The sequence below is a fragment of the Crotalus tigris genome, unplaced genomic scaffold (assembly GCF_016545835.1).
Source record: "Crotalus tigris isolate CLP2741 ecotype Arizona unplaced genomic scaffold, ASM1654583v1 scf7180000018346.393812, whole genome shotgun sequence".
Classification (NCBI taxonomy): Eukaryota; Metazoa; Chordata; class Lepidosauria; order Squamata; family Viperidae; genus Crotalus; species Crotalus tigris.
Genome location: NW_024096955.1, coordinates 176,482 through 203,722, shown reverse-complemented (window position 1 = coordinate 203,722; position 27,241 = coordinate 176,482). Strand labels below are relative to the sequence as shown.

General features: G+C 39.9%; 1 protein-coding gene across 13 annotated transcripts in view; it reads left to right on the top strand.

Moving 5' to 3' along the window:
• R3HDM2 (R3H domain containing 2) overlaps positions 1–27,241 on the top strand; it is a 194,005-nt gene that overhangs the window by 140,884 nt on the left and 25,880 nt on the right. For 7 of the 13 annotated variants that reach the window (XM_039350668.1, XM_039350669.1, XM_039350667.1 and 4 more), the window contains 5 exons: positions 515–546; positions 643–696; positions 6,210–6,445; positions 14,719–14,873; positions 20,746–20,847. In XM_039350668.1, the coding sequence (XP_039206602.1) occupies positions 515–546; positions 643–696; positions 6,210–6,445; positions 14,719–14,873; positions 20,746–20,847 (579 nt within the window). The remainder of the gene's footprint in view (positions 1–514; positions 547–642; positions 697–6,209; positions 6,446–14,718; positions 14,874–20,745; positions 20,848–27,241) is intronic. The other 6 variants (XM_039350675.1, XM_039350678.1, XM_039350674.1 and 3 more) reach the window with 3 other exon arrangements.

Below are 27,241 nucleotides of genomic sequence, written 5' to 3'. Positions count from 1 at the left end.
AACGTACGACCACAATCGATCCCGGCATTTCTGTTGGGAACTGGGTCTGTTGTTAAATGAGCTTTGCCCCATTTTACGATCTTTCTTGTCACAGTTGCTAAGTGAATCCCGTCAGTTGTTAAGTTGGTAACATGGTCTGGCTCTCCCAGGAGTTTGCAAAAGGTGATCTCATGACCCCGGGACACTGCACAAATGTCATAAATAAGGAGCCAGTTGCCAAGCGTCTTGAGTTTTGATCACGTGAGCACGGGGATGCCGCAACCGTCATAAGCGTGGAAAACAGTCATAAGTTACCTTCTTCAGTGCTGTTGTAACTTTGAATGGTCGTTAAATGATCTTTTGCAAGTTGAGGACTACCTGTTTTTTTAAAAATTATAGATCTTCTACCTGATTGTTATAGCCATAGAAAAGTTTTAACAGGGCTTTGTGGAGATGTTCACCCCGCCGTAATCATTGTCTAATGAGATTTCTTTCCATTTCTGTTTCAAATTGTGCGGCTCCGCTTGATGGTTAGTCGGGCCAAAATGGATTCCTGAACGAAAGCAGGTGAGTAAAGCTTGTGCACGCTTCCTTCTGATCTTCAGTCTTTCTCAAGGATCCGGAAACCCCATAACAATGCTTTTCTTTGATGTTAACCAACAGACTCGCCAAAGAAGGCTTTTCTTCTAGCTCTCACAAAAGGCGACAGATCTTTAGGTACCTCTGTGTGATTTCTTGCATACATTTGTCTTGCAGAGCAAGTTCGCACCATGCATGGCTGCTTGTCGAGTCCTTCGAGTTGTCATCTCTTTTGCAACATCACTTTCTGTTTTTTCTTCTCCCACAATAAGATAGGAAAAGGTGCCTAGAGACTTTTCACTGCTGGGAGGTGGGGGTTGAGAGCATTTACTTAGGAAGTAAATTCTCTTGCTTCCCATGCAGCTGATTTCCAAGCAAGTGAGCTTCAGATTGAAGCCCTACAAAGAATTAGGATGGGGAAATGAATAGAAAAAGGCAGAAACACTCCCGTCTATATGCAGCTGCTTCCACTATCTATTGATGCTTCTAGAAGGTATAATTTTGTATCTTGTAATTCAGCTGGTTTTTCTATTTAACCTTATATGATGAAGTGGGTGTCATTAAAAGCACAGGGCTCAAATTTTAAGCTGTCTTTTGTTCTCTCAAAATAAAGTTCATATTGCTCAGCATAGGAAGCTGCTTTAAACCAAGATAGATCATTGATTCGGATACCTCTAGACCACTGGCTGTGTCTCTCAGGAATTCACTGATGGTTCAGATCTGAGTCTTTCTCAGCCCAGCATGGAGAACTTTGAACTTTAGCACTATACTTATCTGTAACCTTTCTCTTCAAAGGGATGGAGTAGTCATTGTATGCCAGCAGTGTAGTTGAGCTGAACAATCCTTTGAAAAGGACTTTTGCAACGAAGAGGGAGAAAGTTAAGTCTACCTCTCACTATAGCTTAGTTATGCTTTTAAAATAACAACAACAATATAGTCAACAGTGATGATATTTTTTTCTTGAATCCAGGAATGCATTATAAAAGCAGTCCTTTCTTCAGACAAGTGAAGGGACAGACTAATGGGGGATTCTTGAATTTTCTCTGTACTCTCACAGACCACTCCTATTATTTATTTTATTTTATTTTTAAAATTTATAAACCGCCCCACTCCCGCAAGACTCTGGTCGGCTAACAATAAAAACACCATAAAACATGACAAAACAAACAGTACAATAACAGTCATCCAGGGGTCAGATTTTATAAACCCCAGGCCTGCCGGAAAAGCCAGGTCTTAAGCAGTTTATGGAAAACCAACAGGGTGGTTGGTTGTGCAGCAGCACAAAAAAAAAAAAAACCCTAAAGAATAATAAATAAAAATAAAAAGATTACAAAAAGGAAGCACTGAAAACTAATCCCTGAAAATCTAAATTTCTTCATGTTCAGTATATACATGATATTGAAGGGGAATCACTTCAATATTTGACTTGGCTGCAGCTAAAAGCTGGGATTCTTTAAAAGAAAAAGCACAGAAGAACCACCATGGCAACAGGTTATGAATCATCAAAGCCGAAATTGGACATATTTTAAACTACAGCAAATACCAACTACGTAAGATCAAAGATGAACATGTAGATCATCTCATTAGTTGCTGCAGTAAAGTTGCCCAGAGTGTATTATCAATGCCATGAAATTGCGACAAAAATTATACTTTGAAATCTATGTGGAAAACTTGGCTTTTCTGTTAAAAAAAAGCTACTTGGCACCACATGTGTGAAAAAGAAAATGAGGATGTCAGAATCCTGAGTTTTAAAATACAGACCAAGAGACAACTGAAAAACCAGACATTACTGCTACTGGGGAAGAAACTGATGTTTATAGATGTAGAAATATTAGGATGTAAATGATAAAAATCAAATGGAAAAATTACTGAGATTTGTAATTTGAAATTGGAGGACTTTGGAATAAAAAAAAAATCAACTATAATGCCAGTAGTAATTGGAGTTCTTTGTACCATACCACAGAGATTCACAACTATTTGGACATTTTAAATCAATTGGACTTGAAACTGCTGATTTGGCAAAGAAAAACCTTGCTTGTAGTTTCTTATAAACTATAATACCTACATGATTCCTAAGCTTGAATAGAATCTAAAGCTTTGGAAAATGTCCAGTCTAAAGATTGATAACCATTGGATAAATTTGCATAATGAGGGTACCAAATGAAGATCAAATCCTAATGACCTTTTCTAAAGTTCCTTATTAACAATCTAAGAGAAAGGAACCTTGCAAATCCTAAACCGTGATGCCAAACCCTATGTGTAAATAGGAGCAGGATCAAGGAATTCTTCATTCTTCTCTTGTGTTATTCTTTTTCCATGGTTACCTTTAGCATGTAACTCATCTATTGATGTTGCTTTTGCTACCTTGGGAAAACGAGCAGGTAAATTGTGTGGACTGCATTGGTATACTTCAGTAAAAGCAGTCTGCATGGCATGATATAAGTGCTTTTGCTTTGTGATGAAAAAAATATATTTGCTCAAGGCCTAAGTAGCCAATTATGAGCATTGAAGACCAAATTATACCTGTCAGAGTTGAACTAGAGTTATTATTCTTGTATAGCTGCTGCTTGCTTCAGTGGGATTCATACAGGAATTTGTTCTCGGGCACAGTGTCCCACATCTGTATCTGTCTTCAGTTCTGTTACTTTTAATAGCAGCCACAAAACTCAGTTGCCTTATGAGGCTGCCTCCTCTGCTTTCCAGAACTTTATTAGGATCAGTTATTAGATCTTTGGGATAATTTGTAGCAAGATGAAAGGAAGCTGCCATGTCTACAAATGAATTTCTTATCTGTAGGTGGTTTTGTTCTGGTTTCAACAAATTATCCCAAAGATCTAATGTGGTAAGATGCAGTTAAGAATTTGAAGTTGTTGGGGGACACTCAGCATGGAGGCCATTGTTCTCAGAAGCTTGTATCTGTTCCTATATAAAGAAGTGATACGAGTTAGAATTGGCTAGTAAGCAGTGATAATAGATAAAAGTGAGGTCTATTCAAGTGAGGTCTCTTGATACATCCTGTGTGAAAGCTCTTCTGGACAAGCCATCATGGAATGAACACTACTTGATCAACAGTACCCTTCAACTTTCCTTCCCATGCTGTCTATATAAAATAAATCCCCGGTTTATTCTGTCCAAAGTATGTTTGAAGGTTGTCAACATATCTCAGTAACATGAGTTCAAGTTATAGAGTATGTTGTTTAATCTCTTCCATAAATGCATTTTTCTGTTCTGTTCTGATGATAATGGAGAAATTAAAATACTTATTGACTCAACATTTTTTTGTAAGCCATTGGCAATGACTACGGCTATCTCCCCCCACCCCATTTTTTCCCCCACTGTGATTAAGTTTTATGTTCACTTCCTTAGTTTGAAAACTTCCCATTGTTCAGCAATACAGGCTTTATATCGTAGAGGTCTATACATTACCTATTCCACAGAGATTGATCGGAATAGTCTCCATTGCCAATTTCTGTAATGATAGACTAACTTTTCAATTTGCCACAATAGATTTAGGGTCCATTTTTCCAATCAATCCTTTCAGGTGGTTGAAATCGTTTTTTCAAAGTCTGACATGCTCATTTTAATATTGACAAACCAAAACCATCTGTTCCCAATATTTCCAATCTTGACATATGATAAGCAGTGGTTCTCAACCTGTGGGTTGGGACCCCATTTGGGGTCGAACGACCATTTCACGGGGGTCGCCAAACAAGGCTGTCCGCCATTTCCCCCCCCCTTTTTCTTTGGCCACGCCCCTGGCACCCGGTGATGTATAAGTGGTTGGGGGTCACCACAACATGGGGAACTGTATTATGGGGCCGCGGCATTAGAAAGGTTGAGAACCACTGGGATAGAGGAATTGAGAAAGCAAAATACCAAAACTCAGAATTGCTGACTCTTTTCAACTTGGCAAGTATGGATTTTGGGGGGGGGGGAAGGTTTCTTTTGGACTGAAAGACAGCCTATTGTTATCTCTGCATCTGGCTGAAGTCCCTTGCCCAAGTTTGAAACTTAGCCACCTTGCAGTAGCTAAATATCTGGGCTACCATTGTTATATTCAACTACAAGTTTAATGTGAAACGTGTTTGAACACATGGAGTTCAGTAGGCTGTGGGTACAAATAAGCTGGAGGAATTTATCCAGCAGCTTGATCACCTTCAATAATAAGATATCCACCTAGAGAGGAAGGAGGGAAGAAGATTGTGTATATGCAACTGTTTGTCTATAAATTCAGTGCAGTTCAAATGAACATCCTTTAAAAGCTCTTTCAGGTGCAACAAGATCAAATCTTTTTAAACTAACAGTTTGAAAACAAAACATTATGGGAGTAAACTGAAGACCAAAGATTTAAGATAGCCACACCTAAAGAGCATCTTTGCAAAAAGATATGCATTTTATACCTACTGGGTCACTAAATCCTACCCTTCTTTTTCAAGCATTGGGTACTGAGCCTTTTTCTCAATGCACTCTTATCTAAAGCATGCCTGCTGCCTGAAGGACTATATACCAGTACTAGTAGTTTGTTGATAGAGTTATATTTATCAGCATTTGGTATTTAAAAACAATTAGCTTCTATTCCCAGGGATTGTAAACATGAGGTTTGAAGCAAAAAGATCTGTATAAAGCTTTGAGATACATCATGGTGTTGGCTATATATATAAAGCTTTGAGATACATCATGGTGTTGGCTATATTATATATTATATATATATGTCAGTTTCAAGCTATGCGAATTCTAATATAATCTCAGTCTGGACAAGCAGTACCAAACCTATAAATGTCCTTTCAGCCAATTAAAGTTTTCCTAGATGACTTTCAATATTAAATACATTGATTACGCTTTCCCACTTAGTTCTGGGGAATTGCTGTTAAACTGTATTCTTGGAAGCGTAAGCATTTATGCTGTGCTTACTGTTGTATAACTCCCTGTAATTTTAATAAACTTCTTCTCATTAACCTATCTAATGCTGTCCTGGAATTTAGGAACAAACTTGTTTTTCACTTGTACCTTCTCAACGTATGAACTAGACTGCCAGTATTTTTCACACTTTCTTCCAGTTCTCACCAACTTGCTCTTGTTTAGTGATGTCGTGTGCAGATTCTGTGTTTTCAGCGCTGAGTATTTTTTGACAATGTGTGTAAGGAGCGAGTTGCAAGTACATACTACGCGAGGAAACATTCCAATCACTCTCTAGCACAAAAGGTTTCAACCAGTTTTGTGATGCCCATACTGCAGTTTACTCACCCAAAAAGTTACACTGCTTAAATTAAACTGACTGCTGGAAACACCTGCTCCCTGAGTTAGGAGGAACATCTGAATTCTGATGTCAGAGCATGGGCCTGCTTGAACTCATCCCGCATTTTTGGTCAGAGCACTTGTTATGCAGGGCAGTGTTGACTTAGATTGTCACCCCTCCATTGTGATGCTGACCATTCTGCCTAGTTCTCCAGGGGCAGCCTGTAAGGTCCATCAGCCTACAGGTTAAGTCTGTTTGAAGGCCAGTAGCTTTTCAGCTGGCCCTTTTCGATGTAGCTACTTGTGCTCATTTGTCTGCTGTTCCAATATCAAAACATTGACACCTTGAATGTTTAGACAGGCTGTGCCTTTTTCTGGTCCCACAATGACATTAACCATTGCCATCCCTGCCACAGGGGTAACCGAGATGGGCTCAGCCGGGCTTCAGGCAGCCGCCAGAGCAGCACAGAGAGTGAGATGAAATCCCTGGAGCCCCGGCCGTGGAGTAGCACAGACTCTGATGGCTCAACGCGCAATCTGCGGCCTCCGGTCACCAAAGCCAGCAGCTTCAGTGGCATTTCTATCTTGACCCGAGGAGATAGCATTGGTGGCATTGGCAAAGGGAATGGCGCCAACAGGACTGCCAGGCCAGGTAACTCTTTTATTTGCCCTTCTTCAAGTAAAATAAGAGATTCTAAGTTTGTGATGACTATATCTTGGGGTAATCCTGTGTATCACCCTTCCAGTGGGTCCTAGCCCACGTCTCCTACATTAACATTGTTTAACACTATAGAAATCAAAAGACCTGAAGAGGAGGCAGCTAGAAACCACCCTGAAACGTTTGCGCTAGATAGCAGTCATGTCAGCGGTGAGAAACGGAGCCGGCAACAGGAAATGAGCTGGTATTGAGGTTTTTGTCCCATTCCAGAGATGATTGAGATATTGAGAAAAAGTCAGTCTCTTTAAGTATCAACTGGGTCTGGATCTCAACTACAACACTGGGCCATATTGACAAAATACCTTCTGTCTTTTTAATCCAAGTAGAACTGCTTTAAACATGATGATATTTTATTTCTGAGCCCTATATGTTGGATTTTATGAAGGCCCTTTTTAGTGCTGCGTCAGCTTTAAAAAATGTTCACCTTGAAAAGCAACCCACAGTGATAATGCTTAGTCTCCATTTCCCCCCTTGAGCTGTTTATAAGTCATACCATGCCAGTCTGGTATAGGCTTCAGTGTTGATGGCTGCAGACACCACAAAGACCTGTTCCATGATAGCCATCAGTGAGAACGATGTGCAGAATATAAGCCACATCTAGTTCTCTTTGATAAAAAAAAAAAATCAGCATTCAGAATTCTGTAATTTCATTCTGAGATTTCTTATCTGTTTTAATTGGTGTGTTATTCAGTAAAAATGCTTAATCATTCCCAGCTAGAAACAGATCATAGGAAAACTGACGAGTTTCCATATATATGCAGCCCAAAATGATGGTGGCTCTTGAAAAATTGTTGAAAATATGAATTTTACATCTCTTAGGTCAGGCAAACAAGGCTAGAAAATGCGATTTCACCTACCTAGCATGTCAGGAATAGAGATCAGCCTGTAATCTGAAACATCAACAAGGTAGCAGGTTGGGAAATGTTGGGTAACATTAAATACGCTTCTGAAAGAGAAGTGCATGGAGAGGTACCTTCAGTGCTATTGTACAGTCATCAGCATCTGCGTTGGTACTTGCTATTTGTATGGGTAAGTTAGCATATTGTTACTTCTTTCCCATCAAGGTGAAAGAACATGCACTTCCAAGATTCTCTTCCATCGCTCCGCAGTATTATGTAGCATACTTAATTTATGAGGTGGATGATGCATTTACAGATGTACTAATTCATTCTTTTACCCTCAGAAATAGGGATGTGTCAATACAGAGGGTGGCATAAAGTAACATTGTGTCTCCTCTCTCACTATTGCTTTCTACAGCACTAGGGATGACTCATATTTAACCATCCATCTACTCAGCCTGTTTACTTCAAGGGCAGGCACTGATATGCCTTTGTTTATTTCTTTTACCATACCGTGTTTTCCTTTTAGCATACTTGTTTACGAACATGATCCCCTGCCTTCATAGTCATCGTGGTGTTGGAAAAAAATCCTGTCACCCATCTGGTTGTGCAGATGTATGAAAAGTTGGTCTTTGCATCAAAGAACGTTTTTGTTTTGTCTTTGGCATCTAGCTATTTGACACCCATTTTTAAACCATGTGCATAGCTTTTTAAGTCACAGAAGAAAGCCATCAAGGCAGGCATGCAGTAAATGTGGTTCACAACTAAAGCACCAAGAATAGACTGTGTTGCTGGGTGATTTAGTGGTGCATATTCTCAGAATTTTTATTTTTTTATCTCATTTGTACAAAAACTGTAATAAAAATGCAGAATAAATGCTGCTCCTTTTTATGTTCGTCTGTTAGTTGTATCTCCATTGGTTACTTTTAACTGTTTGCCCATCTTTGTCCCACAAATAACTAAGTTTCATCCCTTTCCTCCTTCCATTATTCTCTGTCACATTATTCCCATAGGAAGAGAGACTGGTGGAGGAGTGCTACATGGCAGCTGGTATATGAATATATTATGTAACGAAAAGTTCTTAAAAACACCAAGACCTTGTGTGGGAATGTGACCGAAAGCAGGAGCTGTGGGTTAGGAAGTCTCGAATGCAAATTCATGAGGTGGCTTTAAGCAAGTAGTTATTTCTGCCCTCACAAAAGTACTATTTTGTAAAGTATTATCAAAAAGATGTATAATTAAATGTATTGGATGTGCCGTATTTTGATCACTCAGCTTGGATTTCCCTTCATGCCGGACTTATTTTGGCGTCGTAGCATAATAGACACAGACCTGAGTGATACCGAATACAATTTGGATGGTGCTGCCTACTCCTTTACGTAGGAGTTTGAGTGCAGCAAAAAATTAGCAGCACAAAAGGAAATTTTTATGTCTGGGTTGGCATTTCAGACACAACGGGGTTTCAGGAGATTGAAATTCTGGTCCTGTTTCTGATTAGGTTCCTCTTTCTTCTAGCCTTTTCATTGCCAGCATTTTCCTTATTGGGAACTAGTACTAGAGAACCTCTTCTCTGCTATCAATTCTTTCTCCTGGCCCCTTGGCTATCTCTCAACCAGTAAACCTCAGATGTTTTGGACTACAATTCCCATCAATCAGTAGGATGTAGATAATTTTTTTTTTTCATTTGCAAGCTCCCTGGATTGATAATCAAGGAGATTGTGTTTCTTTCAGTCACAGAACTGGAAAAAACTATTTATGTCCTTGTCTAGCTATCCCTCCTTGGTGCAGAAACGATTGATTATTCAGATTCTTGATGATGTTGGGTATGCAAATATGTGCAAAAATGCTTCCTTCCTTAGGAGCAACCCCTGAGAAACTTACAAGAGAAGAATTATATGTAGATTCTTGTACAAATATTTAGGGCATAACTACATGCAAACTCATGGTTTTCTACGCCAACAAGTAAAGCTTGGTTTTCTTTCTCTCTGTCCTTCAAACATACATATTTTAACCAGAGACTGTGTCAAGTGAATCCTTCATCTGCTTTTAAAGAAGACTAGATGGTGGGTTTGGTTGAATTTTCTTGCAACATAAATCTGCTTCATTTTAATTTCTTTTTGCATAGCAACTGTTTCTTAAGACCTCTTATTTTCAGCAAATACAGCACCGTCTTTTGAAGGGGCTGGTAGTTCGACATTTTCATTTTATCATTTATGTAAAATCTTTTCTAACAGCAAGAGGCAAACAGGAATCCAAAGACCAAATACTAGCCATATGGATAAAATAAAGAGCAAAATGTCAAGTTACTTTTCCGTTTACCATTTATTTTAACATTGTGTTCTGTTCTGTTTTTTTCAATTGCATACGTCATACAAGAGAAGAATAGGGACCACAGTTAGAGTGAAAGAAAGTACCGTAAATGCCAGCGTATAAGACGACTTCCGCGAGCGCTGAAATCGGCGCCAAAGACGGGGGTCGTCTTATATGCCAAGTCGTCTTATATGCCAGAAATACTGGTAGTTTCCGGCATATAAGACGACGTTCTAGGAATGCGGCCCGGCTATAAAGACGGGGGTCATCTTATACGCTGGGTCGCCTAATACGCCGGCATATACAGTAATTTATTGGTAAGAATATGATATGTCGTGTCATAAGAGGTCATAACAGCATCTTTTGGTGGTTAACCTGAATAGTTAGCTAAATATGACATATAACAAATGGGAAGGCTAAAGCAGCTTGCCACACAGTTGTTTTGGACTATTTATTGCATGTGGAGTTTAAATCACAATGCACAAATAGCATGAGGATATATACCACAAGAGTATATATAGAGTTGTCTGTGAGTCTCGGAAACACCTAGGAAAAACTTACACTCTCTATCACATTTGGATCAGCCCTTTAATTATTCAGTGATTTTTCTGTGACAAAATGAAGAAGTGGAGTCGTGCTTGGTCCCTAGAGCAGTCAGCTTGTACAGGTGAATTCCTAATCTGGGTACCATTCAGTGCTATTATAAAGCAGAGCAATCATATCCAAGAAGGTCCAGCGTGTGGTGGATTGAGATCTGCATGGTGTTGGTTGTTGGCTTTAACAAAAAGTAAATAAATGTAATATATTTCCTGAATCCTTTGCATTCATCAGGGGAAGTGGTGATGATAATTCTGTCCTTGCAAGAATGTCTGTGGGAGTAAAAACTAGTTAGTGCCTACTGTTTCTCAAATGCCACTGTAATTATGGTCATACCATTACAGTCAGAAACAGAACACTGGAAGCCTTCCCTGTATAGGGAAAAGAGAGAGGGTTTTTGGAAGGGAGGGGGTTTTGTTTAGAATATTAAGTTTCACAGAGATTTTAAAAAAAGGACTCACCTTAGAATTAACCCAAAGAAAGGGATACAGAATAGGGTGATAATAATCAGATCACCTGTTTTCCCCCCTCCCCCAGGTTAATATTTCATTTGTTTGTATAAGATTTGGAATCCAACTTTATCCTTGAGGCCTACTGTGTAGATTTGGGCTGTCTCACTGCTTTGTCATAGATAGTTAATAATCACATTTGGGATGGCACCACATCTTGGTTGCAGGCAAAACCAAAGTTCTAGGAGACTTAATTTTCCCCAGCTTTTAAACTGAAAATTTACTGGTCATTTCATAGTGGATGAAAGATCTGTAGTTATACCAAGTTTATTTGGTTTCCTGGATAGGCATTGGAAATTTAAAAACCTTGTTTCATTAAACTGAAGATACCTAACATTTCTGACTTAAAGAAATAAACACCAAAGCATCTTTCTGTATCCCAGTAAAGCATCTGTATATTGGAGATTCAAGTTTTGCATCACATTTGCAAAAAGCATTAAGATTTTAGCACAGTAGATTAAACTAGGTTACATATACAAGTAGTCCTCGAGTTACCACCATTGATTCAGTGACATTTCAAAGTTACAGTGGCATTGAATGAATGGTACATATACCCAGGCTTCGTTACAGCCATTGTAGAACAGCCATTGCAGAACCCCCACAGTCATGTGATCAAAATTTGGGCACTTGGTAACCGGCCCAAACTTATGACTTCAGAGGCACTTCAATTCCTCCATCTGCCTGTCTCTCCCCTGCCCCCAAATCTCTGCAATTTTGGTCCCTCCACTCCATAGCCCCTGCTACCCTGTGCTCTCTTGCCCACACTGACTTTTGTCCTTTTCTTGCTCCCACTGCTGACCAAGCATGCTCAACCAGACCCTTCACTAGGCTTTCTTCCCAAGGTTACGTGTGGCAGTTTTTTTGTGAGACCTTTAGAAGAAGGCCTGAGATGGCCACCAGCTGCTTCGTGAAGGACCAGGCCAGTCATACCACATCAGCAGTGGGAGCAAAACGGCAGCAAAGGTCAGCTCAAGGGTGGGGATGGGGGTGGAGTGCAGGGTGGAAAGAGCCACAGAATTTAGGGTGGCTAAAGTTGACTGTAGCTGTAGCTTTTGTTCCCTGCCTCTGGGCTGGAGTGGCTGGGGTTTCCTAGGATGGCCGTGATGCTGGGCTGGATAGGGGCAGCTGGGGCTTCTCAAGTCAACTGGAGCCTTGCACTGCAGTGCAGTTCAGGGGCGTCTTGTTGCTCCCAGAGCATGGCACAACAAGAAGCCCCTGAGTTGCAGTGCAACAAGGAGCCCAAAAACTGCATGGTTCTGGGGCTGTGCAGGGTGGCCAGAAGGATTGCAATTGGGGCGGGGGGCTCAGGTGGTGGTGGTGAAGATAGGGAGGGGCCAAGACAGGAATGGTTTGAATTAGGGTAGGTTCTCAGCTAATGGCCCTTGGGAGTTGGTTAATAGGGTGTGCCAGGATTGCTGTCGCTAAGCAGTGCAATCGTGATGTTGAGCTTTACAAGCACATCGCTTAGCGACAGAAATTCTGGTCTCCATTGCCATTGTAACTTGAAGGCCTCCTGTAATAAAAAGTCACATGATGTATAATATAGTGGGAAACGTGGTCTGAATCTGCTTTTTTGTAGTGTGACTCTATTGTGAATTAATGCATTTGACCTATTGGACATCACTGAAGATAAAAAAAAAATAATATTTTATTAGTTTTCTAATTTTACATTTAAGTATTTAAAAAGCAACGTAGTGGCTGGGTTAATCAATACTTCAATAACATACAAAAATCTTTAGTACAAATCTCAAGTTACAACATCAAATATTTCCTCTCTTTTTCTCTTAATATCTACTATCTCGTATTTAAGCCAATACAGTTCTTACTATATCAACTAAGTAAAAACATCATTATTATATTTATCAATAAATTTTTAGCTTATACATTTCTTAATTACTTTTACATTCAATCTTTATAGACAATGTCCTGTTATTGGTTTTTTCCCATTTTTTAGTTTCCCATCAATATTCAAATTTAACACTTGATATTTATAATTTCCAGGCTTTAGGTAACCAAAATTTCCCTTATCTCAATTCAAAACAGAATCTAATATTCAAAATATACATCTTATCTATTTGAGTATAATCTTGTTCTATTTTCTAAAAGTTATCTATTTCCCACCATATTAAATCATCTAATTAATAATACAGTATCCCCTTCAATAAATCAAAACCATTATATGTATTGTCTGAGTTAATCAATAAATCAAACATTCATAATTTTTTTCTTTTGGGTCTAATTTTTAAATATTTAACAAATAGAATCCTTATTTTCAAGTGGGATCCCCTCCTTGCTCGTCGCCCCTAAAGGGCGACTTTCGACCCTTTCCAGGATCCCCCAGCGGAACGAAATCAAACACTGGAGCTCACCTTCCAGTGTCCCTGGCGGTCGTGATGGCAAACTGGAAGTCAGATAAAAATTATTTTCATATATACATGAAAATATATCCTGGTGCATATTTTACTTTATCTCCCCCTTGTTCTCTAGCTTAAAGCTATAATTTTGTGTTAAAAAAAGGTGAAAAATGCATTTTGATTGGGTGCCATGGGGTTTTTGCCTTAAAAATACTTTTGCTACTTGAAGTAAATGTATAATACAGTTAATGTATTTTTAAAGGTACATGGAGACAGAGTACAATACTAGGTGAAGCTGATGCAAATCTAGAACTGTGTGAATATATGAAAATCATCTTTGCACTCAGTATAAAAATATTTCTAATTTTACCAGCTTCTTTGACTGGAATGTACTGTATACATAGGAATGGCTTGCCCACATGTTGTTTTTCATCTTCTGGATTACATTTATTTGGAAGCCATTTCTTCCTAATTGGAAACCTCTACTTTTGAAGTAAAGATATTGTTACCAAGAGAACCGTTTTTAAATATAGTAGTAGGGGAATAGTTGAGATTGTGTGTATGTTTCTCTGTCTCTGTCTCTCTCTCTCTCTCTCTCTGTTGCTGTCTCTCTCTCTGTGTGTGTGTGTGTGTGTGTGTGTGAGAGAGAGAGAGAGAGAGAGAGAGAGAGAGAACCTCAAAAAAACCCCAAATAGTTTAAAAGATTTTTAAGGAAGCTAGAAATGTCCTCATTCAGCTTCGCTTTGTTATATTATTGTATTGCAAAATATAATTTGCTGGTTTGATTCATTCGCAGTAGTCTTTTCAGTGTGAAATAGGATTATGCAGGATGTTATTTTTAATCATTTCAAGATTTAAAAGTTCTGTCTTTGGAACATCCCATTCTATCTTCAACATGTCAAGTGTAGTGGTAATAAAATTTATTATGGTCAATAGATCAAAAGATCAGAAGTATTTCAACTTTACAAGAGGCTGTTTCATGATCAGATCATTTCTGGTACACCCTAAAGAGATGTTTCAGTGATGGAATATTGCACAATTTAAGTTTTTTTTTTTATCATGGATTTGCTATGGACCTATTTTTAGATTTTTTGGAGATGCTCAGAAGAATCTATAGAAATCAGTAAAACAACTTTTCACAAAGGTTTCAATAAGCTAAGGCTGAGCATCAATCCATAGACTATCTCAGCTCAGACCTGGACCACATAAATTAATCACAGGAAGGTTTGAGTAGAAATTGAGTATATTCAGACACATTTCTACCAATAAAGGAGACTATTTATAGCTTAGGGTCGAAATGAGGGGTCCTTGGTGCTCTGCTTGTTTTCTTACAGGTGTTTCATTACCCAAACTAGATAATATCATCAGTGCTAGAGATACTAGCACAGATGATCTTAGCTAGTTTGGGTAATGAAACGTCTGCAAAAAAATAAGCCAGCTCAGAGAGCACCAAGAGACATATTTCTGCATACAATCTGGGATTTTGAATCCTGTGTTTTTTTCTAGGCACTGTTGAGCCCCGGCACCACTTCTTACAGGAAAAAAAAGCAGGTTCTTTGCTCACACCTTGCCCACTCCATTTTTTTTTTTTAATGAAGGTCTCTCTCTAAGTACTCCTGAAGCCTGCAACCAACTCTCCTCTGCACAGCCTGGCCGAAGCCTCTTGCCGTGTGCCGCTCAGCAACTGCAGCCGCAGCCACTTCCACCCACACCGCAGCAACAGCCAGCAATGACTAATCACATCATATCACAGGTGAGTCATTATTCAATGTTAACCACTGTGTGGGGAGCTCTTCCTTGTGGCTCCTTACTGAGGAAGTGGTGGCCGGTGGAGCACTCGGAAATGTTTATATGAAGCTTGAATAATGTTTATGACCTTGTGCACAAATTAGTCCCCTTAGACTGTCCATGTTCTGGTTTGATTGTAGCACAAAATTGGGTACATGCCTGGCTTCCTGTCACGTGTATTTTGAGGTGACCCTCAAAACATTTGAATAGGAGATTTTTCTAGATAAGACTGTAGTGCTCCAGGGTCTATATTGGTAGGGACAGAGCAGAGGCGTACACATTCTGTATTTACCTCCCTCTTCAAACCGTGTCCGGGTTTTTTTCTTTCTATTTCTGAACTGGATCCTACCAGATGTAGTCAAGCGCAGGGAAGAATGATGTCCTAAACTTACTCCCTCAAGGAAATTTTCAGGCTGCATCAATAGAAATACGAAGAATGGGCGCCTTAATTCTTTAAATTCTTTACTAGGGATGTGCCGAATAGAAGGCCTGAAGCGGAAAAAGGTAATTTGGATCAGGCAGGGGTATACAGACTGCATCTGCCAGCACTTCCTATCCTGAGCTAACATGGTAAAAAATACAGCTTTGAGTTAAGGAGCATGCTCTTACTTCCTCCTTGGTTGCCTCTTGTTGGGTACCACTTACATTTCTTAAGGTCATATAGTTACATGCATGCGCAAGAAAAAGCGCAGCTGCTCTAAAAAGGTGCTGATAAGTGCGTCAGCTTCAAACTAGAATCAGTGTTTCTCAACCTTGACAATTTTAAGGCATGTGGACTTCAACGCCCAGAATTCCACAGCCAGCATTGGTGGCTGTGGAATTCTGGGAGTTGAAGTCCACATGCCTTAAAATTGTCAAGGTTGAGAAGTACTGAACTAGATCAAGAGGAGGAGTGTCAAGTTTAATCATGTATCATGGGCGACTCCTGCCCTAATACCTCAGCCTGCTGAGTTTATTTTGCTGTGCAGAAACAACGCATGACTTATTGTAGGGTATGTATGACTTGCAGGACCCATAGGTATATACTTAATAGTTTGGTCCAGATGAAGATGCTGATTAACAGGTATATGGCACCTGGTTCCCAGCGATTCTGGGTGGTTCAAAACATTTAAAAAATAAGGAACAATAGGAAAACATAAAACCAATAGGAAAAAAAACAGATACGGCAAAGGAAACAAACTCGAATGGCAACCAATTAAAAAAAAAAAAGAAAGGGGCACCAGTCATCCTTGCCAAAGGCTGCATGAAGAGCCAAGTCTTCAAGGTCCTTCAAAATGCAAATAGGGTGGGGACCATTTGAATTTTGGGAGGAACCTCATTCCAGAAAGTAGGTGCTGCTATAGAGCAGTTGTGTTTCTGCGGTCCCAGCAGATGGCATGGTTTAATTGATGGAACCTGGAGCATACCAACCTTTGTCAGATTGAGCTGGCCAGACAGGTATCATATTTTATAAGACAAAATATGAAAAAGGTTTTCTCCCTTCTAGGCATCCCCTTCCTCCTCTGTTTTTTTTTCTCCCCTTTTCCTTTTAATGGACTGTGTATCTTCAGCTATAGCATGGGAGAGAGCAGATCTCAGGTATCCAGGGTTTGAAGGTCATTAACTAAAGCCAAGTGCAAATTCATGGAAAGGAGCTTTACATTATGAATACATATGTGGTTCTACTCTAGATGAAGAATTGTAGTCCAAAGGTCTCTTTTTCACTTGATGTAAGTTACTGTTACTATGTTTTATCCTACATTTTATTTTTCAAAAATCCTTTCTTACCCCATAAATGGTGTTGTGTGTTTTCCTCAATCTCAGATGCTCTGTCAGAGGCCTTGGCGTTTGAGGCTTCCATGCATACCTTGCACTACATTCTTCTGAATGTTGTTCTGCACAGCTCTGGTGTTGAGAGGGTCCTTGGTGCTCTCTGAGTTTGGTTGTTTTCTCACAGACATTTCATTACACAAATTAGGCAATATCATCAGTGCTAAATGTCTGTGGAGATTCTCAGTCATCCAGGTCATGGTTGTCCCCAGAGGTGCTTTTTCAAAAGGCAACTTTCTTTGTTTTTCCTTGAAGACGTTTCGCTTTCATCCGAGATGCTTCTTCCGTTCTAACTGAATGGTGGAGAATGGAAGGAACAATCCCATCAAGAGAAGATTCAGCAATCCATCTGCATTTGAAAGACAAAGGTCACTCTTTGGAAGACAGCCATATGCCGCACAAGTCCACACAGCCATATGCCGCACAATTCCGGAAAGAGAGGAGGTGAAAGAGGCCATCTGTGTTAAAACTGAACGGCCCTCTACAGAAGGGGAGGGATTCAACACCACCTATCTCGTGTTTACAACACGGTCCTTTCAGCAGTTCCAAGAAGGCTCCACACCCATTTGCACTGTGAGTGCACAGATAAACCTCCAAGTGGCCTCAGCAACTCTCAGAGAGAGTCCTAATGACCAGATGCCTGCAAGCAATATAACTCCTTCCATTCACTACAATTCAGTCAGAACTGAAGAAGCTTCTTGGTTGAGAAGCAAAATATCTTCAAGGAAAAACAAAGTCCAGTTGCCTTTGGAAAAAGCACCTTTGCCTCATCATGTGCTAGCAAGTGCACTGATGATGTTATCTAGTTTGGGTAATGAGACATCTGCAAGACAACAACCAAGCTCAGAGAGCATCAAGGACCCCTCATTTCAACCCTGAGCTACAAATATTCTCCTTTATTAGCTCTGATGTTGTTCCTGGAATGTGTTCAAGCCATTCTCCCAGCTTAGAGGTCACAGCCCTGAGTGCTTCTACTAAAAAAGCATACATCAGGTACTGTGAAGATGGTTCTCTCTTTTACCTTTGCCCCTTGACTCCTATTGCTTGCCAGTAAATGCCAATCCAATGCAGCAACTAGACAACTAGGCAGCCTGATCAAGAGAAGCCTTAATGACCAATCAAGAAAGGTCAGATGAAAAGTAGTGGACCCATTGTCCCAAACTTCTATGGAAGCCTTAAGTCTTAATATACATCTTCATCCAGTTGTGTCACTACCAGGGACTCCAACATACAATACAGATCAAAACCTTTAAAAGAAGCTTGTATCTCTCACAGAGATATTCTGTCTTCCCACTACCCTGCCTCCAGAAAATCAAAGACCCAATAGTAGAAGAAAATGAGGTCATGGTTTCATTTGAGGTCATAGCACTCTTTTACATCCATAGAACCACAACTAACAAAAGAATCCATGCAACTTTATCAAAAAAAAAGTGACCACTCAATCCACTACAGCACAACCAACACAAACTAAGAGAAGAATAATACGTCCATGCATCGAAAACATCTCAGAAACAACCAACAGACTGTTAACACCACACAGTATCATCATAGCACACAAATCAACTAAAACACTTCAGAACCTTTTAAGTAAACCAAATGATCCAGTAGCCCAAGAAGAAAAAAACAAGAGTCACTTACAAAATAGAGAGTATAAGGACTCCAACACTATGTTGGACAGACAGGCAGAAGACTAGCAGGGTGCATTCATGAACACCAACACCACCAACTCAAAAGATGCAATGGAAGCTTCTTAATTTTTTTATGACACATGGACAGACACAACCAGCTGTGAATATCCTAGACCAAGCTAAAATGAAAAACACTAGCAAATTCCTAGAAGCTTGGCATTCTTGACAGATCAGCCGTCAATAAACAGATAGAGATAAACCATGTTTAAACACCAATCAAAAGTGACAATAAAAAAGCTAATAAGGAAACCAAAATATCAGAATGCATCCGCTCCAGCAGCCAACATCCAGATAAGTAGGAATTAACATCAGACAAAGCGGAAAACAATACCCTAATCAAGCAAACAAACAAACAAGTAGAAAACTATAATCAAAAAACTACCAAAGAAAAGAGAAACGCAAACACCACACACACGCACGCACACGCATGCACACGCACGCACACCAGTACCAATATTTGCAGGGGAAGCTACTGTATATAAACAGAGCAAACTCCACACTCACTAAGACAGATGATGTTATGTAGTTGGGCATGAAAGCCAGCTGAGTGAGATTGGGCCAGTCATTCTCTCTTAGCCCAACCCACCTCACAGGGTTATTGTGGGAAAATAGGAGGAAGGGCTATTAGTACATTCATCACTCTAAGTTATTTATAAAGGCAGGATATAAATAAATACATGAATGCATACATATTTACTATGTTACAATCTTGTACATAACTATAATATAGATTAGACTATAACCTATGATTAGAGAAGCAGAAGGATTTTGTTACCTGGATTTAAATTCCTTTTAAAGGGGAAAGGGATATAAGCATTCCTATCAGATTTCAGAAACAATAATATATTTGGAAATTTCATTTTATATTAAGGCAAGCATAAAGTAAGCAAGTTTTCAATAACTTTTCATTAAGCATGATCATTTATATAAAGCTAGAAATGGGATGGGGAGACATAAAGTGTAAATTGTATTAATGTGCTTTCACTTATAGCCAACATTGCCTTTTAATAAGCTTTATAATCTTATTGATGAAACCAGACTCATTTCATCACCCTTATTTGTTAAAGTTAGTCATCTTTATTTGTTAAAGACCCCCAGTGTTCCACCCCAGCTAATAGCACGTTCTCAAAAAGCGTATTTTATATTTGTGTCTTAATGTGTGAAAGGGGAACCTCCTTTGTTCTGGTTTCTAGTCCTTCATGTTTCCAAGTAGAAAAAAAAACCCAAAAGCAATATATTTTTTTAAAACCCATAGGAGGGGTTCAGCTTTCCCTGAACTGAGCAATATTTGGAAGTATTGACTTCAACTTGTTAAATCCTCCAGCCAGCATTGCTGGTGCTGACAGTTTTGGAAATTGAGGTACATCCATCTGGAGGATGCCCAGGTTGGGGTGGGCCCTTTTGTTTACTTTCCTGACGTTAGAATGTACAGCCTTTTGATATTTTCCTAAAAGCCTATCGAGACATCCACAAAATAACTTACCAACTATTTACTCCCGTTTTATTCCCCTTACTTAACTGCATCCCTCTAGAGCAGGGGTAGGCAACCTTGGCTCTTTTATGACTCGTGGACTTGAACTCCCAGAATTCCTGAGCCAGCATAGCCACGAGTCATAAAAGAGCCAAGGTTGCCTACCCCTGCTCTAGACCGTCCAATGATATTTATCCCCTTTTGCTTTCTGACTATGAGAAAAACAGAAGAAGCATTTTGAATAAGTAAGCTTTCATTCATACTGAGTTGCTTTAAATGTATGCGCTCCAGCCTAGTGGGCTGTGTAGAATTGCGGATTGTGTAAAAATTCCCATGTAGAAATAGATAAACCATTGTTCCGGTTGGAGTTGAAACTACTGCTTTTTTCCTCTGCCAAGAATTGGGAAGGTGGTCTAAGACGCAGGCGAAGAAGTTTGCTTCCTGAACTCTGCAGTGTTCTCAAGACCTGGCTGTCCAGCTCATCCTTTTTTATGAGGCTGGCTGAATGTATGCACACTTACTTCTGCTGGGATATATATGCCTTGCAGGAAAATGCTAGGGAAAAAATACATATGTATATATCTCGGGTTCCCCAGAGATCCAAGACCGTGCAACTCCTCCTGTCCTTTCCCTCTGACCAAATATTTTCCAGAGCGCTCATTTCTTTCTTTCTTTTCCTCTTTAAAATAGATGGGGAGGGGGTGAGGGAAGAGCTCGGTCGATGGTGGAGCTTTTAAATTGCTTATCTGTATGTATATACGTTTACTAATCTCTTTCTACCTTTTCTCTTCTCCTTTTTTCTCCTCCCTTTTCTCATGCCTGTTTCTTCCCCTTCTCCCCTCTCTTTTCCCTTCCTGCTCATCTCTTAGCCGGTCCCAGCATTGCAGTCCTCTCCGCAGCCAGTTCAGTACTCTCCAAGCTCCTGTCCCCAAGTCCTCCTGCCAGTCTCTCCACCCCAGCAGTACAATATGGTATTAAAAACCCTATATCTTGCTGTCTTTTTCTCTCTACGTATATTATGCGCATGTGTATCATACACCCAAGCTGATCTTGTCAGCAGCTTTTGGAGTCCTTTTAAAGGCAATAAAAAGTATAATACATGGATTTTTCTTGTAACACAGCATTGAACTATTTGTCAGCCTTACTAGGTAGAACAGACCAGGAAATACAACCGTTTGAGCTATTTCTACTTTATTGTAAAACTACATTAACAGAAACTTGTAAGTCTGAAAGTAGAATTCCCCTCTGCTTCTCCATTTCCTTTAATGCGGGGGTGTCAAACTGCCAGCCCGGCGGCCGGACGCGTCACGAGGAAACTGTGCCCATCCCATTGCCGGCAATGGGGAAAAAGTTCTGATATGTCGCGTCACATCATTTGAAGTCGCGAGTTTGACATGTCTGCTTTAATGCATGAGAAACTAGGAAGGATCTCTCTGAGCCTCTAGCCCGCCCAATTATCTAGCTGCAGACTAAGTTGTCTCTTATTTGACTGTTCCCTTAGCAGCATTACTTGGCCTGTTCTCCCAGGTCTTTCCCACACATTATTACACTATTGTACACTACCATCACTGTCTCTAGCTTTACTTTAGACCACACAAGTGGCAGGTGAGCGTGTGCGCACACAGCTCCACTTGTACAAGTGGCGGGTGCTTGCGCTCATGCACACGTCTGTCACTCACACAGAACCATTCCCTATTTCCCCCCCCCCCGTTGAACCGCTAAGCCAGAAAGGTTGGGGACCACTGCTTTAAGATATTTTCCAAGTACAGCAATTGTTTATAATACAACAGGAATGAGCTTACTAATTGTTGGATGAGATCCAAATGTTATCTACAAAAGGACATTATTATTGTGTTGGTAGTCATTTTAATTGCTGTTCTTTATTGCATTTATTGCATATCCCATCTTTGCTTTGGAAGCTCAAGGTGCCACAAATGGGATCTCCCCCAACTTTATTTCCACAGCAGTAATCTTGAGATGTAGGTTGCAGGGAAAGAGGAATTTACACAATGAGCTCCATGGTTCATTGAGAACTTGAGCGCTGATACCTTAAGTACCAAATATCTTAACCATTTTCTATACCATGTTATTATAGCTTTGAAAGTAAGGTGTAATTCCCAAACCAGCAGGCCCTCTGTTTTTCTATATTGATAAAAAAAGAATTGTTTGGTTATTTAAAGTTGTTATAGCTGCCCAACTCTGATGGACTCTGGATATTGCTTGCCTTTTGAGGAGTGCCTATAACATCCAAGATGGCAGATGACTAGAGTCCACCTTCTCATCCTTGCCCTGTTTTTCATTGCCTCTCCACCCCAGCTCCTGCATAGGATTATAAGAGTGAATGCTATGTCTGTCTTTTGTTAGAGAAATGAAGAGACCAGCTCTAAAGAGCTGTAGTTTTCTTATGTGCCACTTTCTGTTGTAAAAAATACAGAAATAGTTGATGAGTGAGACCGGAAAGATAACATGTTTAGATATTTTTTTGGGGGGGGGGAGTTTGTTTGTTTTTCCATCTGAGACAAGGATTCTCAGCTCACTGTTGACCAGCCTCCTCTTCTACTAAAGTGTGTTAGCTTTAACTTGAGTTTTATAAGTTAACCTTTGCAGGATTGCCCTGTAAAAGCTGCAAATGGTTTCCCAAGTCTGTCTGCAATAGTTGTCCCCCAGTGTATATTCGGAAACTGCCCTCAATCCCACCTCTCAAGTGTGATGTGATGTGATGGCATAAGTTCAAAAGTCAGTTTGCTGAAGAAAAAAAACAACAAGATCTTGCACTGAAAGGAATATAGAAAAGAGCCTGAAAATAAACAGGGGAATCATTTGAACTGAAGCTTGGGGTAGACTCTTTATAGGATGCTGCTCAATTCTGTGTCTGAATTAAGTTCCTTTTTAGCAGCAGCTCATATTAGATACCAAACTCCTTAGTGCCAGACATGCTAATGGTGAAGCAATTATGTGTGTATCCAAGATAGCTTCATTGTACTGTATTTTGCAAAAACCTGGTCATTTTAGCCACCAGGTGGCGCTCATTTCTCCTGTCTTCCTGAGGAGATTGTGCAAAATGGGTGACCTTTGCTTTTTCTCTTGCTTTGCTTATTCAATGGGCAACAGTTTTTCACCTGCTCCATTTCTGAGGCAGATTGTGTACGACAGAAGCTTTATGCTACTAAAAGGAGTGATGGCTGAATAATCTCGCTTCACTATCCTCATTTCAGAAGAAGCTTTTTTTTCTGATGCTTTTTCCCTGGCTATAGCCGATCTTAAGACTTGAGAAATAAGAGAATTGTAAAGACAATAACTGTTCATCAGTTGGAGAGATAACAATCAGGACAGAGACCAAAGTTGCATTTTTATCACACACTGTGATAATATTACTGAGAGGCAATAGTAGTTCAGTAGGACTTCTAGATTAGTAAGCAATTTACAGAGAAACATGTTGGGAAACTAGAGGGAAACAGATGCTAGTATTTGCCACTGGAAATTAGTGGCTCTGCTCTTCTTCAGCGCAATTTTCGGCAGGAAAGACAGAAGTGCCCTTGCTAATAGTAACTCCACTTGCCTGACTTTGCTTGCCTAGTGCTAATTTGCAATCACAGAGATTACTTAAAAAGAACATACCAAGATGACTGTGCTGTTTCCAAAAGCTTACTCAGGCAGACGATATCTAGATATCCCAACCTCAGCGTCCATAATACCCAAGTCAGGATTGGTAACAACCAGACTGCATAGAGGAACAAAGGGCTGCATGTTCAGGAACACTGTACAATAGTCCTCGACTTTGTTGTTGTTGTTGTTAATTGCAAAGTCGTGTCCGACCCATCGGGACCCCATGGATAACGTTCCTCCAGGTCTTCCTGTCCTCTACCATCTTCTGGAGTCCATTTAAGCTCACGCCTACTGCTTCAGTGACTCCATCCAGCCATCTTATTCTCTGTCGTCCCCTTCTTCTATTGCCCTCAATCTTTCCCAGCATTAGGCCCTTCTCCAGTGAGTCCTTCCTTCTCATTAGGTGACCAAAGTCCTCAACTTACAGCAGTTTATTTAGTGACAACCCAAAGCTGCAACCGCATTGAAAAAGTGACTTATGACTGTTTTTCACACTTATGACCCTTGATACATCCCCATGGTCATGTGATCAAAATTTGGAAGCTTGGCAACTGACTTGTATTTATGACGGTTGCAGTGTCATGTGATCATCTTTTGCGACCTTATGATAGGCAAAGTCAATGGGGGAAGCCAGATTCACTTAACAACCATGTTATTAACTTAACAACTGCAATGATTCAGTTTACACCTCTGGCAAGAAAGGTCATAAAGTGGGGCAAAACTCACTTAACATACGTTTCACTTAGCAACATAAATTTTGGGCTCAATTATGGTTGTAAATCAAGGACTACCTATACCAGATAACTTAAACACACAGGCAACATATATCTGTTTCAGTACACTCCATGTACCTCCTAAGTTTATTATGCCATCTTGAACCTAGCTTGCATAAAGTAATTTAACCTTGCTTGGGTCAGAATTGAGTTTTGGTTGTGTTTGTGGCTTGTAAATTGGTACTGTAGCTAATGATAGCAGGTAATGCTAAAGGTTGCTTGGAAATGTCTGTGACTGAAATCCTAGCCCATACCTTTTATAGCAGGGGTGTCAAACTCGCCGTGTCACATGATGTATCTCAACTTTTTTCCCATTGCCAGAGCTGGGGTGGGCGCGGCTTCGGCATGACGCATCTGGCTCACAGGCTGGCAGTTTGACATCCCTGTTTTATAAGACTCCTTAACTGGCAAAAGTTGTGATGAACAATAGAAGTCAGTCTTTATGGTGGCTGTCATAGCATAAAGAAAATTGAGGCCTGGAATCTGAGAAGCATAAATGGTAAAAGAGCATAAATTAGCAAATGAAATGGGGGGAAAACATGTTGTGGGGAAGTATGTAATAGCTTCAAAAAAAGTACAGGTGCATAGGTAGGTATGAATGAAAGGGCTAAAATGTATGTCTGGACATACAAAGGGTATCATCCAAGTTATTCTCAGTGTCTGTGAAAGTAGAAATTCATGGGCTGATGCCAGTTGTTTGTTAGCCTAATGCCTGGGGAAATTCTATTATTGTTCTTTTATGCAAAAGGAAATGTGGTGAGGACAATAAGTGCAGAGGCATTAACTTCTTAAGAGTACCTGAGAAGGTATTTGGAAGAATTTTGATTGAAATGGAAGGAGAGGGTACAATGACCCAAATTTAGTAACTGTGGTGCTGTTTTTATGCCAGGCAGGGGTCAACAGACTAGATATTATCCTTCATTGAGAAATATAGAAAAGCATCTGAGAAAATAAATGGCATTTTTAACTGGTTTAGTATTAAGTAGAGAGTAAGACCAGTGTGTCTCTTTCATTGTTTAGTGTGTTTGATAAATGTGTGAGGAATGTTTGTGGGCCTGTTAGAAGTGTGTTGATTGAGGATGTGAACATATGTGTATATTCATGTGCAGATAATGCCCTGTTGTTAATTGACATATGAAATGATTTGCAGCAAAGGTTTGATGATGTGATATTGTGAGGAATGTGGGCCCAGGCAGTTGTGAATAATGCAAGTTGTATGTAAATAGAACACAAAAGCAAACAGATGAATTTGTGTGCCTTGCTAAAATAGCAATAGCACTTATATACCACTTCACAGTGCTTTACAGCCCTCTCTAAGCAGTTTACAAAGTCAGCATAGTCATGCCCCCAACATTCTGGGTCCTCATTTTACCAACCTCTTGGAAGGATGGAAGGCTGAGTCAACCTTGAGCTGGTGAGACTCAAACTGCCAAACTGCTGGCAGCCGGGAGTCAGCAGAAGTAGCCTGCAGTACAGCATTCTAACCACTGCACCACCAGATCTCTTAAAAATGGAAAAAGTGAGAAATGTCACCATATGAAAGTCTAGTACAGGGGTAGGCAACCTTGGCTCTTTTATGACTCGTGGACTTCAACTCCCATGCTGGCTCAGGAATTCTGGGAGTTGAAGTCCACAAGTCATAAAAGAGCCAAGGTTGCCTACCCCTGGTCTAGTAGAAGGTACTGGATTGTAAAGAGTGTTGAAATAAGTAAAAATGGCCGTGCTTTAACAGCCTGCATGTGCCCCATTTTGTTATGTGGAAATGAGAGTAGTTATGAAGATGAAGGTCGGTTCTCTGAGCTTGTGGGTTGGTTTCCAAACATTTCGTTACCAGGCTAGGTAACATCTTCAGTAGAGTTTAGGGGATGTCAGTGTCAGTGTTCTTCTGTTTATAAAGGCTTCAGGTGGGGGGGTGTCGAGTGAGGGTCTTGTGACGGGGAAGTTATATCTGGTCAGGGTCATTGGGAGGTGAGAGTAGTTATGTCAAGGGAAGCCAAGTGGATACTGTAGGAATGGTCACTTTATAGATGTATGTGTGCTGAAATAAAAAGATAGGTCAAGAAGGAATGTGGACTGAATTTGGAAATGAGTAAACAGTAGGAAAAAGTACAGTACATGATTTGTTCGCACAAGGAGAACGAAGGGGGTTTGAAGTGCAGAATATTTGTATGACAGAAGATGAAAGGACTAAGAAGATAGGGTGAACTGAGAAAGTCATAATTAGATGGAGAAGATAAAATCTTGAGAAATAGTTTTGTTTTGTTTTTTTAAAAAAATCTTATTTCATGCCTTTAATTTCTTAGACTTGCTATATTTTATTCTGTTTCCATGCTTTGTAAAACATGACTTATCAGAAAGGGAATACTGTGACAACATATACGTGAACACACTGATGCATGCTGTACCTCAGTTGAGTTTCATAAATCTTAATCCCCATTTGAAGACCAAATAACCTATTGCTCACATAACATTTTAAGCTAATTCCTACCATTCCCACCAGCACTGAGAATTTCAAAGGACTGTATGAGTTATGGAGGCTATTAGCTTGTCCTACCCATCCTAATAAACAAGTGTGTTGTGTAGGAGCTGGTGTGATTCCTGCCTATATGCCATGGTCTGACAAGGACAAAGTGTTAGCTACATATATGATGAAAATTATCACTGAAGTAGTTTCTTCCATCAAATCAGCATAATAATTTGAAGGAATCACTGATGTTCAGTTGTCGGCTCCTCCTGCTTTGTTTCTGTTCCCTTTTCCCACTTTACTGTTATTTGAAAATAGGCAACAATTTTTAACTCTCTCCTCCAGATCAAGGTCTACCCATTTTGCATGGCTTGCTGTGGTGGCCTGCCGTCTATAAAAGTCATCTTTAAAAATGTGTTATTTGGGTGGTATTTTTTTCAGCAAATGCTTAAAATGTATTACATATTTTAGGAATGCCCAAGTAGTCAGTTAGTCTTCTTGGATTGTTTCTGGGTTGGACTC